The sequence below is a fragment of the Toxotes jaculatrix genome, chromosome 5, assembly GCF_017976425.1.
Source record: "Toxotes jaculatrix isolate fToxJac2 chromosome 5, fToxJac2.pri, whole genome shotgun sequence".
NCBI lineage: Eukaryota > Metazoa > Chordata > Actinopteri > Toxotidae > Toxotes > Toxotes jaculatrix.
Window position 1 is genome coordinate 8,909,235 of NC_054398.1, and position 24,381 is coordinate 8,933,615.

Here is a 24,381-nt window from a genome sequence, read left to right on the forward strand (position 1 = left end):
CAGAAAGGACGTCTTGCATGGCCGACGAGTTGACCAGGCGTTACCGTTTATACACAGTGTTTAGCCTGTTTCTTGGGTCGAGTGTATGTTAAATTAGTGTAAACTTGCGTTTCATGGAGACACAAAGCGGAAATGTTTTCGCGTTTGTACTTTTTTTTTTGCGACCTAGTAGCTTGTGTTTAACGTGGGTTTCACCCGCGCCTCGTGTGATAGCTGAAGAAAATCATACAACTTGAACATCGCTGGTGACTGAATACGGGTTTATTCTGAACTTAATTCCGTGAAATGTGTTCACTTTTTCGTTGCTACTAATCAAGTTTTTTTTTCTTTTTGCCTGCGTCCTGTGTGGCTACCTGCTGTCCCCACATGCAGCCGCTGCTGGTCAGGAGACCCAACTCTGTGGACACGTTCATGGATCAAGGTTAAAGTCAGACAAACCTTAAACGTTTCCCTACGAATCCAGTGACCAGGTCGAAAACTACTTCGTCCTCGGATGTTAATGGACACCTGACTATTTTGCAACCAGAACAACGCAAGAGGGCGTCTTTTTGTTGTTTTTGGGAAACCCCTTCCCTCTATCTGACCCCACCAGGGATAAATAAAGAGAGGCAGTCGACATGGTGGTCAACACCATCCACTGGTTCAGGAAGGGACTGCGGCTGCACGACAACCCAGCTCTGAGAGACTCTATCCGGGGAGCGGACACCCTGCGCTGCATCTACATCCTGGACCCCTGGTTCGCAGGGTCCTCTAATGTGGGCATCAACAGGTGGAGGTAAGGGGTGGGACAGGATGTCAAAACTCGTAGGATGTGAGTGCGAGAGGGTGTGATAGGTGGATGAAAGGTTTAACAGCAGTTGATGTATCATAACTTGACCTCAGATCTAAATCTAGTGAAACCTAAGCAGACTCCTAAAGATGATGCATCCAAAGATAGTTCCTACTTGCACTTTAAAACCTACCTGTCAATCCAAATGTGCCACATATTTGTATTTCTGGTTAAATCCTGTGCAGTTTTTTTGTGTTTCTGTTTCAAACACCATAACATTAGAAATTAAAGGGTATGTTTTATAGAAGGAGTGGGGCTGTATTTGTTTGCTAATTGAAAAATGACAGTTGGTCACTTTATTTTGGTGCCTGTAACAACAACAACAGGCTCTATGGTTGCTTCCAGTTTTTTTTCTCTTACATCTTTACACTATACAATGTGTTGTCAAAAATGATGCACACTATTTAGGTCATCCATAATGCATGGTTAGTAATCATTGCTTTATCACTTATGTGGGATTTTAGGATAATATGTATCCTCTACATAAGGTATAATTGTTCCTTGAGAATTTGTGCAGCACTAAAAATCAGTTGAGACGCATAATATGAAGGCAGGATGTCCTCATGTGGAAACTGACATGGTGACTCCCCCCTTGAATTGCAAACATGCAACAGAAACATGGAGATAAATCATGGCAAATCATGCTGAAACAGCAATGAATGTAGTGCAGTAGACTGCAGGATTAGATGCAGAGAGATTGCTGCAGACTGCCAAAGGATAAAGAGAAGAGAAGCAGTGGAAAGTTGTGCTTTCTAGTGGGCTGTGTAATCTTATCAACCCCACCATACAATCCTCTGAATGAAATGTGAATCCCGCCTTTTAAAACAGAACCAGATGTCTAAGATTCCTTTAGACTTTAGTTATTCTTACTGTCCATCTGTCAGTGAACGCTGACACATTGTTTTAAACTCAATTCTTGACCATGGTTCAATATGAGCCACTCCCTCACTGTTCACTGTGTCATACCAGTCATAGTTGATTCTGATGGCCTTGAGTTTTTCAAGGTATTTGTTTTTCTTTTTTCTCAGTATCAAGCTCTCTCCATTTTGGCAGCCATAACAGATTTGTTACACTGCTTAGTTGTGGTTGTGGGGGTTTTATCACAAGAAAAATTGGCATCAGTTTATATACAGTATGTTGTCTGCAGCTGGTGTTTAATTAGTGATAAAGACCTGGGCCAGTTTCAACAAATTTTGGGCAGGTGACAGATAAACCCAGTTTATACATCCCTTTTTCTTCCCCAATTATTGGATATTTACAATGGGTTTACTCCTTAATTGCTTGAGAGCTAACACAAGCCTTCTCAAATACAAGGTGTTAAAAATGTTAACTGACAGTGTCTGTTTTCATTAATACTGTATTTGGTTCTTCAGTGCAGGTTTGGAATGGCCAGTGTTCAAGTGCTATTTTTAGCCCCTTTATTGAAGTGAAGAATTCACGGAGCACAACGTCTTCATTTTAGTCTCTCTTTGACAGTCTTGGTTGTATCATTAGCCTCTCAATAGCTCAAGGAAAAAGCTGCAGACACTGAGGTACCCATTTTGTTCAAATAAAATGAAAATTAACACGTTACATTTATAAAGACAGATAATATTCAAACATTTTCCATGAAGCTATCTGCTGCTCATGATCTGGTGGCACATTATATCGCTAGCTGCTCATGTGTGGCTGTGCAACTCTGTTTTTCCTTTGATTACAGCGAACTTGGTCCGTAATTTTCTTCACTTGGGATTAAAGTGGAAAGAAAAGACTTTGACCTTCATGTCCTGTGAAAACATTGTGTAAAGGCTCTGGGCAGTAAGCGTGGTGCCTAACCACCATGATGTTACAAGTCAATTTTCCTGCTTACTAACGCTGCTGCTCAGCTCTGAATGGAGGGCTGAGAAATTGGGTCAGTGTGTTGTTATCATTACATCATGCCCTCTCACGGCTTTGACCTACATTAAACGCACACATTCACCAGACCCCCCACACACCACCCCCTTTAGGCAGCTGCACCACCTCATTTACAGTGTGCTCACTATTTCTGGCTCATGGCATACATCCACATCAAACAGATTTTGCTGTGTTACTGTGAGCAGTTTGACAGCTTTTCATAGTTGGCGGTCAGTATAACTGCTCAGTTTCTGTTTACAGTAGTGTCACTTCTGTATTTAAGTGTCAGTGGAAAAATGATGCAATTATTCATTTGCAACAATAAAATTCAAGACAACAGAGTAACATTCACGCTTCAGATAGGGAGTTGAAAAGACTCCAGAAATACATTTCTACAAACATTTTCTGCAACTTGTTCTGCCTCTTACTTCAGTAGATCCTAATAAATAGCTACTACTCTCAGAGAGTAGTTAATAACATTTTGCAGAGAGCAGTGTCTTGCGGTCTGTGTCTACAACGACTTCACCAGAAGAGGGCTGCCTGTTCACACCAAAACACTTCAGTCTTCCATTTCATGCACTCTCCTCATTTATGTGAGGTTGTTGTTCTGTTGTATGCATGTATGTATGTATGTATCTATCTAGTCCTTACCACATGATGATCAATGACATTCTTAATTTCAGCTATTATCACAGCAGATCTATTGGCTTTCTCACTCTGATTCTAGTGGATGGCCACCTTTGTTCACAGCTGCATAATGCTTGTGTTTCTGCAGTGTAATTTAATGTCACAGTTAAATTAGGCGTAGTAGTTGGCACAACCATGCTATTTAATTCTAGGCCACTTATTTAATGACTGTAACGCAAACTGGTTTAAAGTAGTTGTTTTCAGTTGTATGAGTGTTATGCAATTGAACCTTTATGATTGTGACTTGTATTTTTTTAAGTTTTGGTGTAAAAAGTAATAAAGCTTCCTCTAAATGGTGTGCTGTCAAGATAATTGTGCAGGAAATATTGTTGCCTACTGAAGGAGCCATATTATTATTTTGGATGATGGTTGGTTGTCTATCGATTGGTTTTGTCTGGTTACCATGGTGATGAACTAAGTTTGGGTCACGTGGGCATAGTCGGTGATTTTTGGAAGTCGCAATACCTACTGTAACACTGATTTTTAACTCGGTTCATCCTGAGAGTCATGGTTTATCCTGATGCTGTGTGTAATGAATGGCTCTGACTCTTACCAAATCAGCAATTGTGTGTCTAACCATCTTTAAGTACAATAAAGGGGGTCTGCACAAACATTGCTGCTCCATTAAAATATTACCCATGTGGCACACGCACACCATCCTTCTGCAGCAGTAGTTGTTCAGACCCCCAGAAGACCTTTTCAGGTCAGCTACGCCTATGATTAGTGGTCTCATGATTGCATTCTGTGTAGCTGTGGTCTCTGTTTAGAGGTTATCTGACATGTGCTATCAACTAATTGATCCCTCTGCTCGTCTGGTTCCAGATTTTTGTTGCATTGTTTAGAGGACTTGGATGCCAGCCTGCGCAAACTCAACTCCCGCTTATTTGTCATCAGAGGCCAGCCTACAGATGTCTTCCCTCGTCTTTTTAAGGTACGGGGGATTAGATAGATTAGAAGACACAGCCTTAAATTAAGCTTTGCTTCGAAGTGCTTTGAAATTAATCTAAGCATAATTCGCCTAAAACACAATGCAACATGCTGATACTCCACTGAACTTAAGAAAGGACATTCCAGTTACATTGAAATGACATGTCTCTCAGATATTTAAATAAAATATTTAATATCAGTGTATTATCTTTTGAAATCTCTTAAGACTTTAGCTACATGCCAAGTGGCCTTACATGTGGTTCTGGTTCCTAGTTTGAGATTAATGCCTTTATTTCAGTGTGTATCACGTTTTTCCTCAGGAATGGCAGATCACCCGATTATCTTATGAATATGACTCTGAGCCGTTTGGCAAGGAACGTGATGCCGCCATCCAAAAATTAGCCAGCGAGGCTGCGGTAGAGGTCATGGTGCGGATTTCACACACCCTCTACGATCTGGACAAGTGAGTGACTGTACAGTTGGAGCAATTGTGCCATAGTAACATTTTAAATATGTGGATTGTGACTGCTGTGTGTGTGTGTGTGTGTGTGTATTGAATTACCCTTTAATACATTTTTCCTTCCTAAAGGATCATAGAACTCAATGGTGGTCAGCCTCCTCTTACATATAAGCGCTTCCAGGCTCTCATCAACCGTATGGATGCTGTGGAGTTGCCTGCAGAGACAATCACATCTGAGGTCATTAAAAAATGTGCCACACCCATCAGCGAAGACCATGACGACAAGTTTGGGGTGCCCTCCCTGGAAGAGCTTGGTACGTTTATGTTTTTATTTTGTTTTGTTTTTTCTGAATGTATTTATTCAGTTTATACATATGCAAACCATCACAGTCACAAACCTTCAACTGTTTTTGAATCCCTGCATGTATATTTTTGCTTTTCAGGTTTTGAGACAGAGGGCTTGACCACAGCAGTATGGCCAGGCGGAGAAACAGAAGCCCTCATGAGGCTAGAGCGGCACCTGGAGAGGAAGGTTAGAAGATATTTCATTACACAGTATATGCACAAAATAAGACACAACTTTTTTGCACAAAAGTCAATTGAAAACCTTGTTGTCTTTCTCTGTCTAGTTACTTTGCTGGGAAACCAGGCTGTGCTCCTTTTTTTCCTTTTCAGTTGGTTCTTCTTTGTACTGAGAGATTTCCGTAATATGAAGTGTGTTCTATCACTGTATGTTAATATGTGCAGACATTGAATTAGCGGTAGTAGTTGGAAAATGTGGATGCTCAGAAATCATTCTGGTGTAGTTTCTCAGCAGAAGCACAGACAACCAATAAAGTGTCACACAATTAAGAGTGCCAGAACTGAACTTGCAAACTCCACCAGTTGCCTGCGAACCAAATATTTTGCATCTTGTTTGATTCAGGTGCAAATTGTCAGTGGTATTATTTTAATTAAAGCATACTGACCATCTTTTTACAGGCATGGGTGGCAAACTTTGAGCGTCCACGTATGAACGCTAACTCCCTGCTGGCCAGTCCCACAGGGCTCAGTCCCTACCTGCGCTTTGGATGTCTCTCCTGTCGGCTCTTCTACTTCAAACTTACTGATCTGTACAGGAAGGTACGAATCACCACAGGCATAACATGAATTAATGTGCATAAGCAGTTTGATGTTTCATAATGTTTTTGATGTGAGATGCATAAGCTTATACACTCCAACATAGACATTTAAATGCCATGGTCAATCGCAACCTACAACTTGTGTCTTTTTAATTTTTGATTTTAAAGTAACAGTGGAAAAAATATGTGTTTTGTGTAAGGGTAAGGAGTCAAACCAGTCTGTGCTGCAAATGATGAACTTGATTTTGAATCATGTCACCTTTGTGTTTTCTGACCTATAAGGTCAAGAAGAACAGCACCCCACCGCTTTCCTTGTATGGGCAGTTGTTGTGGAGGGAGTTCTTCTACACGACCGCCACCAACAACCCCTGCTTTGACAAGATGGAGGGAAACCTTGTGTGTGTCCAGATCCCCTGGGACAGAAATCCTGAGGCGTTGGCCAAGTGGGCAGAGGGTCGGACCGGCTTTCCCTGGATAGACGCCATTATGACCCAGCTGAGGCAGGAGGGCTGGATCCATCATTTGGCGAGGCACGCTGTGGCCTGCTTCCTCACCAGGGGAGACCTCTGGATCAGCTGGGAGGAAGGCATGAAGGTAAGAACTGAGAAAAGACATCAAAAGTATAAAAGGTCAATAAAAGTTAATGTAAATGAAGCTGCCTGTCTGCTGTCCTGATGCTTCTTGCTCTGACCCACATTACTACCATGTGTTGTCTCAACTGTCCACCGTCTGTGTGTTGTACAGGTCTTTGAGGAGTTGCTGTTGGATGCAGACTGGAGCGTTAACGCTGGCAGCTGGATGTGGCTTTCATGCAGTTCATTTTTCCAGCAGTTTTTCCACTGCTACTGTCCCGTGGGATTTGGACGACGCACGGACCCCAACGGCGACTACATACGGTCAGTCAGTACTTTCATCTGCATCACATGAATATAAAACACTCTCACCTTATGAAAGAGTGAGAGTGTTGTGTGTCCTTGTACCCCCTGCAGCCATTTCATTTGGAGAAAGCATATCTCATGGTTAGCTTGTGCTCCCTTGTAGCCTCACATGGGGTAAACAGTTCGTCATAGTTGCATCAGGAGTCCCAAAATATCACCAAATTGTTAAACGTTTTTATATAATTTAACATTTTTGTGTTATTTGTGATAACGTGGTCTAGCTTCATCACACCACGGAGGTTTTCCTAAATGTGAATGTGATACAACCATGTTCAGTAAGTGGTAAACAGCAGTGAAAATTGTGTGACCTTATTTACAGTGTCAAAATTAATGGTAAAAAATTATTAACTTTCACACTTAGCAACAAAATCACTGAACACCAGCTCATGTAATATGGCTCATCTGTAACATCTCACACAAGGCTGTCACACATTTCTGTAGTGTGCTACATTATTCTTCCTTAAATCATGTTCCACCCAGTCTGTATCTTAATTTTTTTTTCATTCCACATCTGTCTTCACTCTTTTCTTTTTCTGCGACCAGGCGTTATTTGCCTATACTGAGGGGCTTTCCAGCCAAATACATCTACGATCCCTGGAATGCCCCAGAGGAAGTGCAGAAGGCAGCCAAGTGTATCATAGGAGTGCACTACCCCAAGCCCATGGTGAACCATGCTGAGGCTAGCCGCATCAACATAGAGCGGATGAAGCAAATTTACCAGCAGCTTTCCTGCTACAGAGGACTGGGTAGGGACATTGACCCAGATACTCACACATTCATTTTAATATATTTTTTAAATGTCTGAAATGTTACCTGTATTTATACAGTTAACAAATGTAAAGCACACAATACTGCATTTGAAAACACTTCAACTAAATAAATGTTACAGTTGCGTAATTGATAAGGGGCATTTGACAGATAGCATCCAAGTGTAAAGAGCCCAGATAGTTCAGAAGGTTAGTTTGAAAATTCTTGTTTTCTCATTTTGCTCTCTACAAATATTATCCACATTCATCCATGTTAACCTGTGCAGGTCAGCCTCTTAACACCCAGATGTTAACAGTATTCCTAGCTCTCGGATCCTGCAGTGTTAAAGCTTTGGGGTATAATTACTTTCAGATGGTTCTTTGACCTCAGAGCATGAAATTGCAGGGATTTGAGTCTCCAGTAATCACCAAACTAACATTATCGCCAAGCAGCCACTTTTGGTGCTTTGTGTGTCAGGTTTATCAAGGCACTCACTGTTTGAGCTGAACCGTCAGCATTTTATAAATACGCAGCATTATGCATTTATTTTCATAAGGAAGTGTGGCTTTGTGGATAAATTACAATGCTTTGGTCTCCTTGCAGGCCTGCTGGCAACAGTGCCTGCCAATCCCAACAATGGTGCCAGTGGCAGTAATGTTGGAGGAGTCAACACAGGGACCAGTCAAGGTCCAAGAGGGTCCACTGAAGACCCATCCATTCAGGAGGGAACGTCTCGAACAGGTACATGGGCTAAGTGGATGACATCGTCGTTGGTTAAAATACATTCAAATTGTACAATGCATAAAATACTGATGTTATCTTCTCAGATCCACCACACTCATGGCTAAAGTTAATACTCATGAGACTTGGGTCAGATGGCAATGTGATATTTATTATATTCAAATATTTTAGGGATTGCTGTTGGCCCTTGACAACAGGTTTCTGAATTTTGGGCTTTATTACAGAACATAACCAAACAGCTGTTCTGCCAAAACAACTCAGTTACTAAAAAATAATAATACGCCCTAAGCCAGGTTTCTGCACTGCAAAAGGAAGGAATAGCTTCAAAAGTAAATTCACTTCACCCTGTTGGACTAATTGTTGTCAATCTAAACCTAATTCTAATTTTTACCCTCAACCAGCCATTTAAACGCATGGGGGGGCGTTTTGGTCCCACAAAGCTGTCGGACCCCACAACTATAGTAAAACAAGCCCACACATACACGCAGAGACTCTCACACTCACATGGTGAAAACAATACCCTCCACCCTGTCTCATCTGGTGATAATAATCTCTTGACGTATGTTGTGTATGTCATGTTTTAATGCAGAAAGAGGACAATCGACGCACAAGCGGCGCCGTGAAGAGGCTCCATCCGAGAGCAGCTCTAAATCCTGGAGGCAGAGCAAATAGTGTGCAAAAGACAGAATACAAAGGGTCCCTCTGTCGGTCTGTATCATCTGGTAGCATCCTCTCCTGCGGTGCCCTCAGTTAATACACAATAATAAACTGTAACTAACAACCACGGAGGCAGAATGACAGAACGAGGATGTCGGATCCAGCTGATAGCATTGGCTGATTGTCTCAAGGACCCCCCACAGTATGTTATACTTGTAATCGGTTAAGATTGTCACGAGTTAAACTGGACAGTCAGCTGTTAACACATCTTGGTCTCCAGATGCTGTAAGATACATCACACATCTCAGGGACAGGGGAAGGAATTGGAATTGAGAAATTGGTCATATTTGAGAGAATGAACCCTCTAACAGCAATAAATAAAGGCAAAAACAGTTCATCTCTAAAATCTTCAAGTCATGGTGTTGTGAAAGTCTTCCACTACAGTATGTGTCGCCTCCACACCTTAATGTGAAAATGTCAAAATCTAAATCTGAGTGACGGGAATCAGAAGATTTGTTGTGTACAGCTGACACTCTCACCCACTGTTGGCACAATGACATAAGATGATCTGGATAAAACACACACAGATTAAATACCCCAGATAAAACACAGTTGTATCTTTTCACAAAAACAGGCCCCTAAATGTTTCATATCAAGAATATTAAGTCACACTGTCATGAATGTACATAATGTGAGAAAAAATGTTTTCAGAGATTTAGGATACAAAGGTCTGATGGACAGTAGTAAAGGAAGTTAGAGTCAAGACTGTCACGTTTGACAATAAAGCAAGCCTTATAAAGGCTGTCATTTATTTTGTAAATATTTATTGTTTTTGATTTCCAACTTTTGTATATTTGGTCATGGAATTTCACAGCTCATTTTGTAAATAATGTGTAACCAAAACTCAAAAGTTCTGCTGTGAATGCATGTGCTTTTGTCTCCCATGTGATCGTAAATCTATTATTTTTGTATAAATAATGACCAAATTCTAACTGTATTGATAAAGTACAAGACAGAAACATGTTTGTTTCATTGTATCTTTTTTATTTGCACTATAATGCAAATTTTTATTCCCATCATTCTCTTCACAAGAGGCAGGCAGGAATGAAATGCAGTGCAAGTAAAATATATTCACCCCTCCTAAAACACTTTCATGTTTTATTAGCACTTTGAATAACAATGGATTTACACTCTAATGCCAATGACAAACAAATATCTGCAAAGGATATACATTTAGTACAAAGCCAGAACACAAATAATTGCATAAAAACTCACATATAAATCCTTGTCCAGAACTGCTGATAGAATATTTTATGTTTTATCTTTTTGCTGAATTATGCATAAATCTGTGCGGATTTGTTTTCACTTTGACACAGAAGACGCCTAATATCATCCACCGTGTTGTCCACTCAGAGTTATTAAACAGTAAAGCATGAGAAAGACCTTGGCACTGCAGTGTACATGTGAACTTTGATCCAAAGAATTGATAGTAGTTCTCAATTAAGTCGGTTTTCGACCATTAAAACTTGTGTAATCACCGTGGACGGCCCCCTTGTGAGTGAGTCACGCTGCAGTCTGATCACAGTATAGCGTGATGGTGGTGGGTGGTGTTGGTGGGGGTCTCGGGGTAAGGGTGGGGCTTAACATCAGGATTCAGGGTCCACTGAAACTTCACCGTGTCCAATAGCAGCAGCCGGTCGGTGGGCGGTGTTAGAGGAGTTCAAACCTCAATAAATTGTTCCCACACACAGGCGCGACCCGGATCCCGATCCTGCGTTACCTGTCTGGGTGTTTCATTTCTGTGACCGCTGGAGATGGAGAAGAGCCGCGACAAAGAACAGAAGAAACCAGTTCGCCTCATAGCAGCTGTGTGCAATGACATGGGGATCGGGAAAGATGGAAAACTGCCCTGGCATTTACCGTAAGAGCGATGAGGTCTTTCAGATGTTATAGATTTATGATGAAAACAGAAACTTTTAGGATGAGTACTATGTCGGTGACAGCCAAGCTACTATCGCTATTTTAGTAACCGTAACCGCAGTTACACCACACTGATGTTATTATATCACAGTACTCTTATTTTGAAAATCTGCATGCGTGCAGTAGGAGTTTCTGAATGGAGTCAATAAACTTTATTTTGTTTTTGCTGTACACACCCTCATATAATACTGTACATTAATTAGCAAAACAAAAAAAACTAAAACTGTCCTTACATCTGCTCTGAACTACATTATAGTGTATTAGAAACCATTTATTAAATGGTATTAAATATGGTGACTTAAACTAAAGTGTTTAAACCAGGAATCAGATGTAGGATGATGATACAGTGAAACAGGTTTGACCAGAGAAGAAGCTGTAACAAGGAAATGTTAAATATTTCTAACTGAAAAATGACAAAAGTTATCAAAACTGTTCTGTTAATCAATTGGTGGATTAAAAAAAGCTTCAGAATTCAGTTTTAGCTGCAGTCAAAGCAGCACTGGCCACAACAAGGTAACAGGTTGTAGTCATATATGCTGAAGTTACCAGTGATATTAAGGTGGTATAGTGCAAGCAACAGGAACAGAGTAGTGGAACAAGTAGAGCAAGTATCAGTTAGAACTGCTAGTAGCAGTAAGAACAGCAGTATTACAAATATACGCCATGTGGAGCTTGTACAGTGCAGTAAAATAGAAAGAAGACACTATGTGCTTTAATGTGTTATATAACTATATATCTTATTCAGTAGGGAATTCTTTGCTCCATGTGCAAACTATAAGTAGTAGTACTCAGAATGAATGAGCTTAGTAACAGCTGACTGTTTTCTGCTTGATCTAATATTGAAAATGTGACTTTCACAGGTCGGAATTCCAGTACTTTCTGAACACCATCTCGAGGGTGTCGAGACCAGGTATCACTCAGTACTACGTCATATCATAGTTAACTCATGCAGGGCTGGGTATCATGCTTTCATGTGCTAAAGTACCCTGGTGTTTCTGGCATTCAGTTCACTGGATGAGACAGAAAATGACATTATCCTCCAGTTATTTTATCTATTAACAATTTCTCAGTTGAATTTCTAGAAAGTGTACTGTAATCCAATGAATACAGGCTTCCAGGATAGAAGATTTTATCCATATCTTCTACCTATAATTCAATTGCTACCCAAGTATTCCTGAGCTTTGATACCCAGTCCTGTAATATATGTTATCATCAGAAACATGGGAGTTGTGGCAATTGAGAAGTTAGTGTCATATATTTGTATTGATTCTGTTTCAGGAAAGATGAATATGATGGTCTGGGGCAGACTGTGCTGGTTTTCCCACCCAGAAACAATGTTCCCACTGCCAAATGTTCTGCATGTGGTGTTGAGTACCACACTGAAGTGAGTAATTTCTTTCTCTCCCTCCCTCCCTCCCTCCCTCTCTCTCTCTCCCCCCCCCCCCCCCCCCCCCCCCCTCTCTCTCTCTCTCTCTCTCTCTCTCTCTCTCTCTCTCTCTCTCGCTCCTTCACACACACACACACACACAAACATCTGCATCAACAAGGGGAGCTAGAACTTTGGAGTTATTCAGAAACCAATCCTAGTTTTTCGTTGTGATTCATCCTTTTCTATCTCTTCTGACATCTAATGTCTTACAGCACAGTTCCAGATCACGCCCACTTCTTGTGTCAAGACTTTGAGAGTGCCATCCGCTTGGCTGCCGAGCCCCCCCTTGCGGACTTAATAGAGACCATCTGGATTGTTGGTGGGATGCAGGTCTACAAGGTAAAATGGTCTAAGCAGCTCCTTGAAGCCTAATGAAAGATAAGGTGCACGAGAGCATGGCTGCAGATTCTTGGTTCCTTAAAAGGCACAGCAACCATGTTCCCACATCGGACTCAAAATAGCAGCCGTGTTGAGCAAAATCTTTTTGTTCAAAAGATTCATTCACCACGTTGATCAGTGATCGACCGGAGCTCTGTCTGCATGGTCTCAGTCACTGATGTAAAACTCGGCTGAATGGTGTATTTTCCTCATGATCCCTGGCTTCCAGAACTGAAAGTGCTGTTACTTTAACAAACACACCAAATTCTGTTTATAATTCTTGGTATTTTTAAAGATTCCTTGCTGAATATCAGAGAGGAACTCTGGTATTTAATGACTTTTCAGTCTTTCTGGTCTATAGTTTTACAGATCTACAGTAATCTTCAACTTGCTTCAACCACTGAGTGTCACTCAGGGCCCAGTGTGAAGTGCACTCTTTTAACTGTCATCTTGTTGCACCCTCTTTCTTCTGTCACGGTTTTAATTTAAGTGCTGCCAGCTGTTTATTTTGACAAACCAACTCCTTCCTTAAATTTGCGTAACAGTTGGCTGGAAATCCACCTTGTGATGCCATGTACAGACTATGCTACATATTCTCCAGGCCAACTCCCCTGTCAGCTTTCTTGCACTTGTCAGGGTGGAACCTACACCTTTTTAGGTTTCATATCAGTACATGCAGTTGCTGACCTCCTGTGATTCCCATGATTCTCCGCTCCATCAAAATTCAAGCTGGTGTCTAATCAGACAGAATAAGTAAACACATTTTGTACAGTGTCTACAGGGTTTTTAAATAGAAAACTGTTACTTTTCAGTGTACTTGACTAACATGTGTTGTCTTGTTCAACTTAGATTCCCTCTGTGTTATTATTGTACTGCATTACCATGGAAAAACCTGTGCAAAGTTCTCTCAATTGTTAATGTGTTGTTTTCTGAGCAGGACGCACTGAATCACCCGTGGTGTGACTTGGTTTACCTGACAGACGTCATGGCTGACTTTGACTGCGACGTTTTCTTCCCTGAGTTTGACAGAGAACTGTTTAAAGTACAAGACAGGTTAGTGTTCATCTCCTCCACAAACCACAATAGTTGTGAGCATCCTGGTTTGGAGGCTTTTGCCCCACATTTCAACCTGCTGGTGCTAAATGGCACTTCCTTGAGCTCAAAGGTGCATTAAACACTTGCAGATGCAAGTGCAGATAAGGCTTTCAAGCTTTCCTTCCACCCCAGTGTGAGAGTGAGTGATTTTTGCTTTATGTTACAAAGCAAACATCAGCACTATCTGTCAGTCTGCATTGTGTTTGGTTGTAATAGCTCAGCTCAAAAGAATCTGCTGACTTCCACCACTGCAGGTTTGCTGTGACATTATTTTGAAGAGCAGTATTACTTCCTTTACACTGAATTTTAATAGTAAATTAGTAAATGTTAAAGGTTGATTCTTTACCTTATAATTTCATATAATATGCAATTATTATATTATTATATTTTTGTATGATGAACTAACAAACCAACAAAATCTTTTTTTCTTTTTGTTTCCAAATAAGATTTCCTGATGTACCGAGTGACATTCAAGAGGAGAACGGTATTAAGTACAAATTCCAGGTATTCAAGAAAGAGGTCACAGATGCCATGTAGATGACAGGCAAAAGAAATATTATCAGAGAGCACTCGAAATCTCTCCAGTGTATTTTTCTACTTTTCCTTGTCAACCTTGTCTGCTGTCAACAACTCCTGGACAGACCACAGAGACACTGCTAAAACCTACACCCACAGTGTGCTGTTATATTTTTAGAAATTCAGGGAAAACCAAAGTTGTGTTACCACTCTGTGTTAACCGGTCAATAAGCATTCCAGCTAAAGTAAAAATGATCTTATTCTCTTTTTAAAAGATAACATTTGAAACACTGTGAGCACAGCCATTTTAAACACAGTCCAGTTTGTCTATACAAGTATTTATGTGTATTAAGTCTTAAATAATTTTCCCCCCATTGCTGCTGTTTGGTAGAATATTTGGATCAATGCTGGTAGAAAAAAAAAATCCCCTGCCACCCTCTGCTGTCATCTTGTCACTTGTCGGCGTTCCCATCTTGTCCTCCTCCTCAGTAATATTGCAGCTGCACAGAAAATATGCCTGTCAGTGAGCCAGTCAGAAGCCCATGTCAATGACAGCCTGTGCTCTTGGTATCACAGCAGATCTGGTCCTTTCTAAGCCAACACAACAGATACCAGTTTAGAAAGTGATGAGTGAATTATCCTGTTTGCTTTACATACGATACTGATACATCTTTTCCTGTAGGAAGACATGGAGAAATGATACAGGTTGTAATTTGCTGTGGTTTGAAATGCTATGATATATTTATTGATGAAGCTTTTTTACTGTGTAGTTTCTTGCAAATGTAGAAGGTTTTTAATGAAAATAAATCATTTGCAACATTTTAATGACGGTACAATTAACATTTTGGAATAAATTTATCCCTGCTCATTTTGTTGTATGTGATCGTTTTTGCCACTAGATGGAGGTATTACAATAGGACAAGGGACAGAAAACCTATCTTTCTGCTGTGGGCAGTTCATCAAAAGCTTCTTGCCAAAAGCATTGAATTTCTTTGGGATTCGACACACATTAAAAGTGTGTGAAAACTCTGTATTTGTTGGTAATTGATGGTCTTAAAACAGAAATGTTGTCTGTAACAAGAAATATTCATATGCTTAAGGAAAAAACTAAATGTCCTCTAAAACACGACTGCACTGACATGACTAAAGATCAGAACTACAAAACTATATAAAACCAAGTTGCCTCTGAGACCTTACAGAGTGAATTAAAGAAGCGTCTGTCAGACTGTCCCTGTTTAGATCTGAAGACTAACTGGTGTTTCACATCGACTTACACTTACAAATTATTTACACGCCTTGTCAAAACTGGAGAGACAACTTTTGTCTTCATCAGTAGGTACGCTCTAAATTCTGAACACCTGGGAAAGGTATGGTACTGTGTTGCATTTCAGCCACACTGTCACGGCTAGGGCAAGGACTTGGACCCAAATGCACGATCCCACAGACATAATCAAAAATAATAGTGTTTATTCTAACAAAGTGGCAAAACAAGGATCACCCATAAAGGGGAAAAAGGCACAAAAACAAAAATACAAAATGCAAACACAATCACTCACACAAGGGCAAGAGACAAAACGTGTGACAAGGGCAAGAGACAAAAACAAACTAACAAGAACAAAGGGAAGCAACAAGACTTAAATACACTAGGCAATGGGCAACAGGTGAAACCAATTAGGGCAGGGCAGACAATCACAAAGGAGGGAAACGAGACAAAGACAGGAAGTAGAACAAGACAAGATACACAAGGGCAGTGATTTCAAAATAAAACAGGAACTATAAACAAAACTTAAACTAAACAAGAGTTCAAAAGTCCACAAAAAAGTTCAGAACATAAAAGGATTCCCAAAAACAGCCCCCTTAGGGACTAGTCATGACACACACAATACCTACCACTCTCTGATTATCATCAGTCATTGAAAGTCTTGCCTGTTGCCTTGTATGCCTCGTGCCCCTCACTGCACAAAGTGCAGAACACAGCACAGCCATCTTTATTATTACATAAAGTTGGGTTATCTCCTGCTGTTCCCAATATAGCTCCACCCAAAGTCAATCTCAGCAGCTGTTTGTGTTCTATAAACTCAATGTAAGACAGAAACTCATTCATTCGCAGTATACCCAAACATAAAAGCATCATTGTATTGTCAAAAAGTCCAACACAGTGAGTAGTGCATGTACATTGTGGCAATGAAACAAAGGGGCCTTTCTCACTCCAGACATTTTGACTTGTCATAACAGGAAAAAACACAGACGTGACTGATGACATTAACGATGTTAACAGTGTAGTGGAGTCTTCTGGGAAGCAATCGCAGTGAGCCACCATTGCTCAATCCAGGGACCCTGAAACGGTAGCTGCCAAATTGAATTTAGCAGTCATTATTTTCATTATTCACATCTCTGCTCTTCCCACGGTGACATGTCAAAATGTCTTCAGTGAAAAAGGTCAATTAATTTCTGGCACGGTAATTTTGAAAAGGAGCAGTGTTCTCGGTCTCAAGGACAACCTTTGAGAACCGCTGCCTTAAATGGTCAGTGGCATTATAAAATCAGTCAGGAATGAATAAGTGAATGGTTTTGAAGATGGACACATGGTGTCACAGCCAGTGAGATGATCCCAGCAGACTGCACCTCTCCACAAGTGATGTTACGAGTAGTGACAGATGCGTCCGCGTTTCAGAGCTGTACATCCCGGATGCAATGTTCAGTATAGAAAGTTATTTATCTTTTGTGCATTCAACATCCATCAATGTGACATTTATTTTCCTCCTACAGCATGTACAGTATATTTGAGTTGTTTCAATCAGGGCACAGGTGGCTTTGAGAGACAAGTAATGGCAGAAAACTCTTGCAAATGTTTTCATAAGGTAAGACTCACCAGAGCAACTCACAGCACGGGGTTAAAGATATTTCTAAGGTTGAAAATGGCTGATGTTAGTTTGTAGGGAAACAAAACTGCATTTTAAAATATTGTAATCTTAGCTTTTCCTTTGTGGTGAACACAAGACATAGAGATATTTAGTCACAGGGGAATATTTAAGTTGCAAATAAGTTTTATTTTTCACCTACAGTACTTTAGCTGGTTTTGAAGAATCTCCTTTTGAACTTCAGCTTAACTCACACTGACTTTAAATAAGAACTGTTTACAGCAGTGGTGGTCGTCCACGTGCTGGCTGGAAATCATAGCTTTTAATTGCAGATGTCATCTTTTTCTGGTGACATACGAGCCATAAAAGCAAGTTGTTGAACATGGCTAATATGAACCAGTGTCACGATTGAAATGAATAAGTACAATTTATACTCCCTCTTATTAACCTTCCTGGCTTGTCTGTGTAATTCAGAACGGCAAGACATGGCAGTCGACAGAGGACGGGAGGACACTGGGTAAGAAATAGAGGTGACTTGCATTTATACACCTGAGGCCTCGTCTCGTCTGCTGCGCCTTGATATGTTCTCATTTACTCCTTGTATTTGCTACTTAACGCTGGTGTAAGACACGACCCTGCAACTTGATGGCTTAAAGAAACTGTCACTGATGTCTGTGTGTAAAATTAGTAACCTTCAGTGCGTCAGCTGCAGTGTACTTGAGGTACTGTTGCAGCCCCTCGGGGCTTCCATGTTGTGAATGGTTGGAAAATGAACTCTAGTCAAGCATCCATCTGCTGAGCTCAAATTCATTACCAGATGCACTCACTTTCGCATCATCTGCCCAGTGGCTATCACCATGACTACGGGACCATGCTGAGTGATGCAGAGGGCATCAAATGGGAAGTGGAAGTTGTTAATGTATATTAACCCCCCTTCCTCCTCCTCTTTCTCCCTCTGGACACATAAGTCCTCTCTCTCTCTTTGTTGTGACCCCCATCGTCCACGTTACGAGAGCAAGGAAACCTTGAGGCATAAAGTCATGGCTTCATTAGCGGTGAAGCTCGCTCACATTAAAAAGCACTCTTTAAGCATGTTTCAGGGGCTTTTCCTGGCTTCCAAAAATTAAGACACATTCATAATGAGACAAGAAATATTTTACAATGCCCTCTCTCGGCTCAGACAATGCTCCATATGACTGCATATCGATTTTGTGGCTTACAATAAATACAGGCACAAATCCACATGATGCACACAGACATGAAAACCTTATTAATAAGACCCAAACATAATGGAAAATCAATTTTGCATAAATGATCTGAAACTCAGACGCTTCTTGAATAAAGATTGCAGAGTGCGTTCAAATAAACCACTTCCAACCCAAATCAAAGGAACTTCATTTTCCCTCCTTTTTTATCTTGTCGTGTGGGTTCATTTGAATTCATTTGAAATGATAATGAACTGACATTTCAGTAGTAAAATAGTTTATAATAAAAATGTCTCCATCTGTAAAGTAACAATAAAAATCTGAGACAAACTTAGATTTCCTCCCTGAGGGGAACAGTTGTGCTGTCAAGAACATTGTGTGAAAATGAGTCTCTAGCACAGGCTGTAAATAAAATGGTTTGCGAAGCCTTGTTTGTCCTCAGTAAGGCTCAGTAATAAAGACGAGTCAGCACGTCTCTCATTCCACACTGATGTCATGCGGCGGTTTATGTGAAGTTATTGTGATGAGGTAACTTCTAAATAAGATGTAATAAATTCTTTATTTGGCAAGGGACTACATCTTCCCTAAAAAACGTGACATATTAAGATGCCATTGCATTTGTCTCACTTTCTGATATCACTCTGGGAAGCCGTTACACAACCGTGCTCATCTTCTCCAACATGAATTTACACCTGCAATAAAAGTGCCCTGCTTTTCATGGATAATGGCCGTCAGATGATAAACAGGGTGTGATCACAGTTTTCTTTAACCTGAACTACAAGTGAAAATTTGACTTTGATACGTTTTTGCATTTGGTGTTAAAATTCACACTACCTAATTAGAGGAAAACCAGGGCTTGAACTTACAAGTAGTTTGCAAATTTGATTACTTTTCATCCCACAAGGCTGAAGGCTTTGGCAGCACAAAACAAATTCTCCTCGCTGGAACTCTGCTTGAATGTGATTCCTTGTACCAGTTTTGAGCACAGGAAGAAAAAGCAGAATTTAGGTCAGTCTTTACACTCATTAAATCCTGCATTTTGCGACTGTTTTCTCTAATCAGCTCAGTTTGTACTCTCAGGCATCTTTCCGGTCTAAAATTCACAGTCAAGTTCAAATGGCATCATTGTTATTTTTCTGATTAAACTGCAGGAGTAAACACATGGAACTGTTTCTAAAATAAACGCTTGAAGTGGGTTCACCTTTAGACTTAAAACACTTTAATCTGATACTGACATAGCATATATATTTAATCCCAAGAACAGTATACATCCAGTTACAGATTAATTCACTTGCATTAGTTCATACAGTCATGTCAGTCATCTGTTCTTAAAGGGGCGACAGGATTAAAAAGTGGTCTCTCTCTGCGTAGCTGTAGTTTTCCGTAGCTCATCTCAAAGTCCTTCTTAGTACCATTTAGGACCTCCAAACTACCCGTCCTTACGTCATAGCCATGCACCCCCAGTCGCTGGATGCGGTAATTCACTATCTGCGTGGTCAGCTCCAGGACGGTCGGAGTCTCCATGATTTGAGACATGCTGATCCCAGCGTTGAGGAGCCCCTCAAAGCGCTCAGCCAGAATAGTTTCAGGGTAGTAAAGCAGAGCAGGACATTTAAGGATGATGTCCCGCAGATCAGCCTCGGAGCAGCCCATGGTGTCCTGGGAGTATGCCAGGGTGCGACGCATGCTGTCGGGGTTCAGCTCGGTGACAAAGCCCCTGAGCTTGGAGAGGAGGCGGAGGAGCTCTGCTGTGCTGAAGCCCTTGTCTCTCAGGAACAGCAGGTTCTGCCTCAGCACCTCCGGAGGCTTGAGGAGAACAAAAGGGTTCTGGCTCAGCAGCTTCTGAAGCCAGATCTTCATGTTGGCCTCCTCCCCTCCCAGCTCCTGGTAGGCCTGCTGGAGGGTGCGCACCATCACCTCGTTCTGCTCTACTGGCCGGCTGAAGCTCTGGGGAGCGCTGGCCATGAGTTTAGTGATGATTCGCTTGTTGAGGTTTAAGCTCTGGAAGTAAGCGATGTTGTCCCGCTGGTTGTCATGGTGGCTGGAGGAGGTGAAGAAAGAGGCAGGGAATTTCTCAATGATACCAACAAGCTCTTTCTGGTTTGGGCACACAGTCATCCACAGATCCTTCTGAGCCTTCATCTGCTCTGGGTGACAGAGGACTGCTTCAGGGTGAACCGCTAAGATCCTGGATATTATGGAGCCCGAGGCCCCCATGTCCTTCAGCAGGTCAGCTACCTCCTTGGTATAGGCTGGGTTCTGATGTAGGACCCAGCCCTTAAGTTTCCGCACCTTCTGGATGTCCACAGAGAGATCATAGAGAGCCTCCACGGTCTGCTGGTTCTCCGCTGGGCTCAGCGTCGCACATGGCCTGAGGTTCAAAGGCAGAGCTGTGACACGTTGGCACCGGAGGCACAGGGATGTTGCGATCAAGCGCAACATTGATTCAAAGATGCTGATCACCTAAGGGAGCGAGAGAAGAAGGGACTGCAGTGAGTGACAATCGAGCAGAAGGCTAAAATGAACGCTGGTTAAAAATACTAGCTTCAACTTCTGAACTAGCACAGGGAGCTAGTGCATGACAGCAGAGGTCTAGCATGGCCGGTCATGTGCTTCTATCAGGACAGGAAACTGACAATCAGGCCTCTAATCATTATATTGTTTGTTCTGTTATTACTCCTACTGATGTGGTACTGCCATTATGAGCTTAATGCTGGTTTGTCACAGACAGCCAAAGAGAAATATAAACAAACACAAGAGTGTTATTGATATGAAATTAAAAAAGACACTGACCGAATGTTACTGACAGGATTTTATTATGCATTTTCTGCCAGACAAACCATTAGACTCCCACCTGCATCATTTCTAGGCTGACAAACTATTTAATGTAATTTACCAAATCTCTTAAAAGTGTTCTCTTTGCTTTGACACATAAAGTACCCTGTTGTTGACTTTCCTGTGCTGTTTTGAGTAGTGTCACTCATCACAGTCTTGCTTTCATAACACAGGTGTTTCACATGGGAAAGTGGGGAAGCATGAGCCGACTCGTCCAAACTGATGATCCATTGCCACGTATCATCAGATAAGACACTCATAAGCACTACTAAATGTGTTGTAATTCATTTATTGCCACGCTGAGCAGAGTACATAAACCTTTTTTTTTTTTTTTCAATTTTACCACAGGTTGCCCGGGTGACTAAATTCGGCGACTTCAAAATAAAAGTCTTCTTGCATCCACATCAGTACTTTTATTTGAATAAACATGCTAGGCATTTAGCTTACCAGCTAACTGCTAGAAGAGACAGCAGCAACCCCGCTACACCGCTGATATCGCGGGACATCGTGTTATTTACCTCCTACATTAGCATAATAACTGTCACTTATCGTTTAACTAATGTGTGTGAATATATGCGGTTTTTACCACAAAGACATATTTATTAGAAAATGAAATACCTTTAGCAGCGGTCAGAGGATGTGACGTTATGTTATGAAACTGACTTCTCCTTCTACGGTTGGCCTGTGCTGTGTAATTTACCACAGCATCACACAGAGGTCGTGACGGGTACTACAACGAAGCTCAACAAAGCTCAGACGACACCCTGAAATAGCCCTGATTTTTTTTTTTTTTTTTTTTTTTGGGGAAAAGTCATTTGACATGCAGACTGTAGAAAAGCTGTAGTAGAGATGTGAATGTTATTTGATTTTATGCTCCCATTGCCCCAATCTCTTCCCTCTTTTCAAAGCCCTGTTCTTTTATTGCAACCCATATGTCCAGTAATTAAATAATTTTGGCAAAAATCTGTATCTCAAACAGCAGTTGGTGCGCCTCCGAACCCTGCAGCATACGGGGCCCTGATGAGTGTAATCAGCGCAGGGCTGAATAGGACTGAACACACAGAGACTTTTCTCGCAGTTGGTACTTATTCATGATGCCTGATCACCGGCTCTGCAAGCTGTTCCCTCAGCAGCATGGGAGCTGCTGCTGCTGAGTGGGTAGCTGGGTTCATTATAGTTTATGTTCTAGTAAACAGATGATATGCCTCAAAGGAAAACAGGTTGATGCGTCTCTCTTTTTTAATGCCCAGTGTGTTGACAGGAGTGAGCTGGTAATCAGAGTGCACTGATAGTGTTCTTATTAACAGTTTGTGCCTCTCAGACAGATTGTGTACAAGTGTTTCACAGAGATCAACCTTCTTTACAGAGGAAGCAAGGGTGTAAAACAACACATGAGCCTGCAGAGTAAACGGTGTCATTCACTTTTTTTTTTATTTGCAATCAACCTATTAACAGTTTCCCTGGCTTTTATAAAGGATTTAAGCAAACTCATGCAATCACTACAAACCCTTACTTGCTCCTCTTCTATTTGAAATGAATGAGGAAAAATTCATTTAAAATTATCTGAAGAAGTGAATGCAGTCAAAAGCACTGAGAAACTGTCTCTGGGACAGACTGAAGCAAAAGGTATAACAAGTGCACATTTGGACCTGCAATACAAAGAATCCTTCAGTCCTAGCCCTCTGATCTATTCAGGACTGTGATCCATTATGATCCCCACCATGATGAAGACAGAGAATCTGTGGGTTCATGTCGAGTCCTTCTGATAAATGTGCAGCTGGTGCAGGATGTCTAACTTGCCTGAACTTGAAACACAGACATATTGTACTTACTGCGACTTTGTTATGTTTAACTCAAAGTTGTGGGTTGCACAGAATTTAATGAAGCAACAGTAACCAGGTTGCAGCACAATCACCAAAACTCAGAGAACAATAGCATCAACAAGAGACAAAATGAAGAAACGAGGCGAGACGACAACGACAACAGCACAAAGACATAAACAAAAGCACTGAACTGGAAGAGGAAAGGAGGAGCTCCTCCAAATTGCCACTGGGCAAAGAAGGCAGAATGTGATACAGACTGTCAGACATCTTGCAGATGCTCACACACTTGGTGCTGCTTTGTGGAATTGAGACACGAGTGGATTACAAAAAAAAATGGACCCTCAGGCACAGATTGGTAAAATGCATCCCACCCATCCTATGAGAAACCCCAAGACTCATAGAAAACAAAACAACTATGTCTTTTTTGGTCACTTTGTGGTCATTTTATGCCTCTTTGTGGTCGTTTTGCATCTTATAGCTGAGCTCTTTGACTTTCAAACAAGAAATATTAAGTCACTATCCAGGCTCTGGTCCAAGGGCCCTGGGTCTCTGGGTCTGTGCCCAGCCTATTAGTTAAGAGGTAAAACAATGCTTCCTCGCAAAGGTAATTTTGTCCAGATAAAACTTTTGTCCCCTTTCTTCTTAAGGATGGTGGTGACACTGGCTACACTGACTCCATCATTTTGCTGTCTCTCCTTCACATAGGATGTTTGCCCACAGTCCTCCAATTTTATTGACCTTTATCTTCCTTGGCCAGACACGTCCTTGTTGTTGAACAAATGTCTAAATTTCCCCACATAAAACCAAAGTCCACAGCTGACCCACTTCCTGTATAGGTGGCTGAAGTATGGGGTTTTCCCAGGCAGTGTTTTCCAAATACCAGAGCAAGTTCTTAGTATCGACAACCTGAAAAGCAACTGAAAGTGGGAGAGAGCACAGGGACATTGTAGTTTTCAATAAAGCAGAATTGAATAACAAACACAAAGAAAGCACCTGCCATTGTTTTATATTTCAGCTAACATTCAGGGTCTTTCCTGCGGTGTGAAAAAAAAGAAATGTTTTTCCCAATGTGATTTTCTTATTGTGCAATTTAGAGGCATGTGTTTAACCCAAAAATGTAACACCACTCAGAAAAGTATTCATTCTGACAGAAGTACAGTAGTTTTGCAATTTATTCCCTGGAAAGAGCTCAGGATTTATAGTTCAGTAACATATTAGCTGTGTTCAGTTGTTTTTTAGTAGGTCAAGGTCATTTTTTGTGGTGACATATTAACTTA

General features: G+C 41.2%; 3 protein-coding genes across 4 annotated transcripts; 2 read left to right on the forward strand and 1 right to left on the reverse strand.

Moving 5' to 3' along the window:
• Positions 1 to 10,001, forward strand: cry1b (cryptochrome circadian regulator 1b). Of its 2 annotated transcripts, XM_041037870.1 has the most exons (11): positions 1 to 775; positions 4,214 to 4,322; positions 4,639 to 4,781; positions 4,908 to 5,092; positions 5,222 to 5,310; positions 5,760 to 5,900; positions 6,182 to 6,493; positions 6,644 to 6,795; positions 7,381 to 7,583; positions 8,188 to 8,325; positions 8,915 to 10,001. In XM_041037870.1, the coding sequence occupies exons 1-11, from the start codon at positions 618 to 620 to the stop codon at positions 8,995 to 8,997; spliced, it is 1,713 nt and encodes a 570-aa protein (XP_040893804.1). In that variant the 5' UTR covers positions 1 to 617; the 3' UTR covers positions 8,998 to 10,001. The 2 variants fall into 2 exon arrangements, with proteins under 2 accessions (XP_040893804.1, XP_040893805.1); XM_041037871.1 differs by lacking the exon at positions 1 to 775 and having other exon boundaries at positions 4,212 to 4,322; positions 4,617 to 4,781.
• Positions 10,002 to 10,651: 650 nt separating this feature from the next.
• zgc:153031 lies at positions 10,652 to 15,247 on the forward strand. Its single transcript, XM_041037872.1, has 6 exons — positions 10,652 to 10,903; positions 11,823 to 11,872; positions 12,241 to 12,346; positions 12,604 to 12,730; positions 13,707 to 13,822; positions 14,311 to 15,247. The coding sequence occupies exons 1-6, from the start codon at positions 10,797 to 10,799 to the stop codon at positions 14,399 to 14,401; spliced, it is 597 nt and encodes a 198-aa protein (XP_040893806.1). The 5' UTR covers positions 10,652 to 10,796; the 3' UTR covers positions 14,402 to 15,247.
• A 4,367-nt stretch (positions 15,248 to 19,614) lies between these two features.
• mterf2 (mitochondrial transcription termination factor 2) lies at positions 19,615 to 21,925 on the reverse strand. Its single transcript, XM_041038718.1, has 2 exons — positions 21,900 to 21,925; positions 19,615 to 20,909 (listed from the first exon to the last, which is right to left on the reverse strand). Exon 2 carries the CDS (start codon positions 20,886 to 20,888, stop codon positions 19,761 to 19,763), a length of 1,128 nt encoding a protein of 375 aa, XP_040894652.1. The 5' UTR covers positions 20,889 to 20,909; positions 21,900 to 21,925; the 3' UTR covers positions 19,615 to 19,760.
• Positions 21,926 to 24,381: the final 2,456 nt, after the last annotated feature.

Coding starts and splice junctions, on each gene's coding strand:
- cry1b (XM_041037870.1), top strand. CDS start 618: ATGGTGGTCAACACCATCCACTGGTTCAGGAAGGGACTGCGGCTGCAC. Junction 776..4,213: donor GTGGGCATCAACAGGTGGAG/GTAAGGGGTGGG, acceptor GTCTGGTTCCAG/ATTTTTGTTGCATTGTTTAG. Junction 4,323..4,638: donor TCTTCCCTCGTCTTTTTAAG/GTACGGGGGATT, acceptor GTTTTTCCTCAG/GAATGGCAGATCACCCGATT.
- mterf2 (XM_041038718.1), bottom strand. CDS start 20,888: ATGTTGCGCTTGATCGCAACATCCCTGTGCCTCCGGTGCCAACGTGTC.
- zgc:153031 (XM_041037872.1), top strand. CDS start 10,797: ATGGAGAAGAGCCGCGACAAAGAACAGAAGAAACCAGTTCGCCTCATA. Junction 10,904..11,822: donor AAACTGCCCTGGCATTTACC/GTAAGAGCGATG, acceptor TGACTTTCACAG/GTCGGAATTCCAGTACTTTC. Junction 12,347..12,603: donor GTGTTGAGTACCACACTGAA/GTGAGTAATTTC, acceptor AATGTCTTACAG/CACAGTTCCAGATCACGCCC.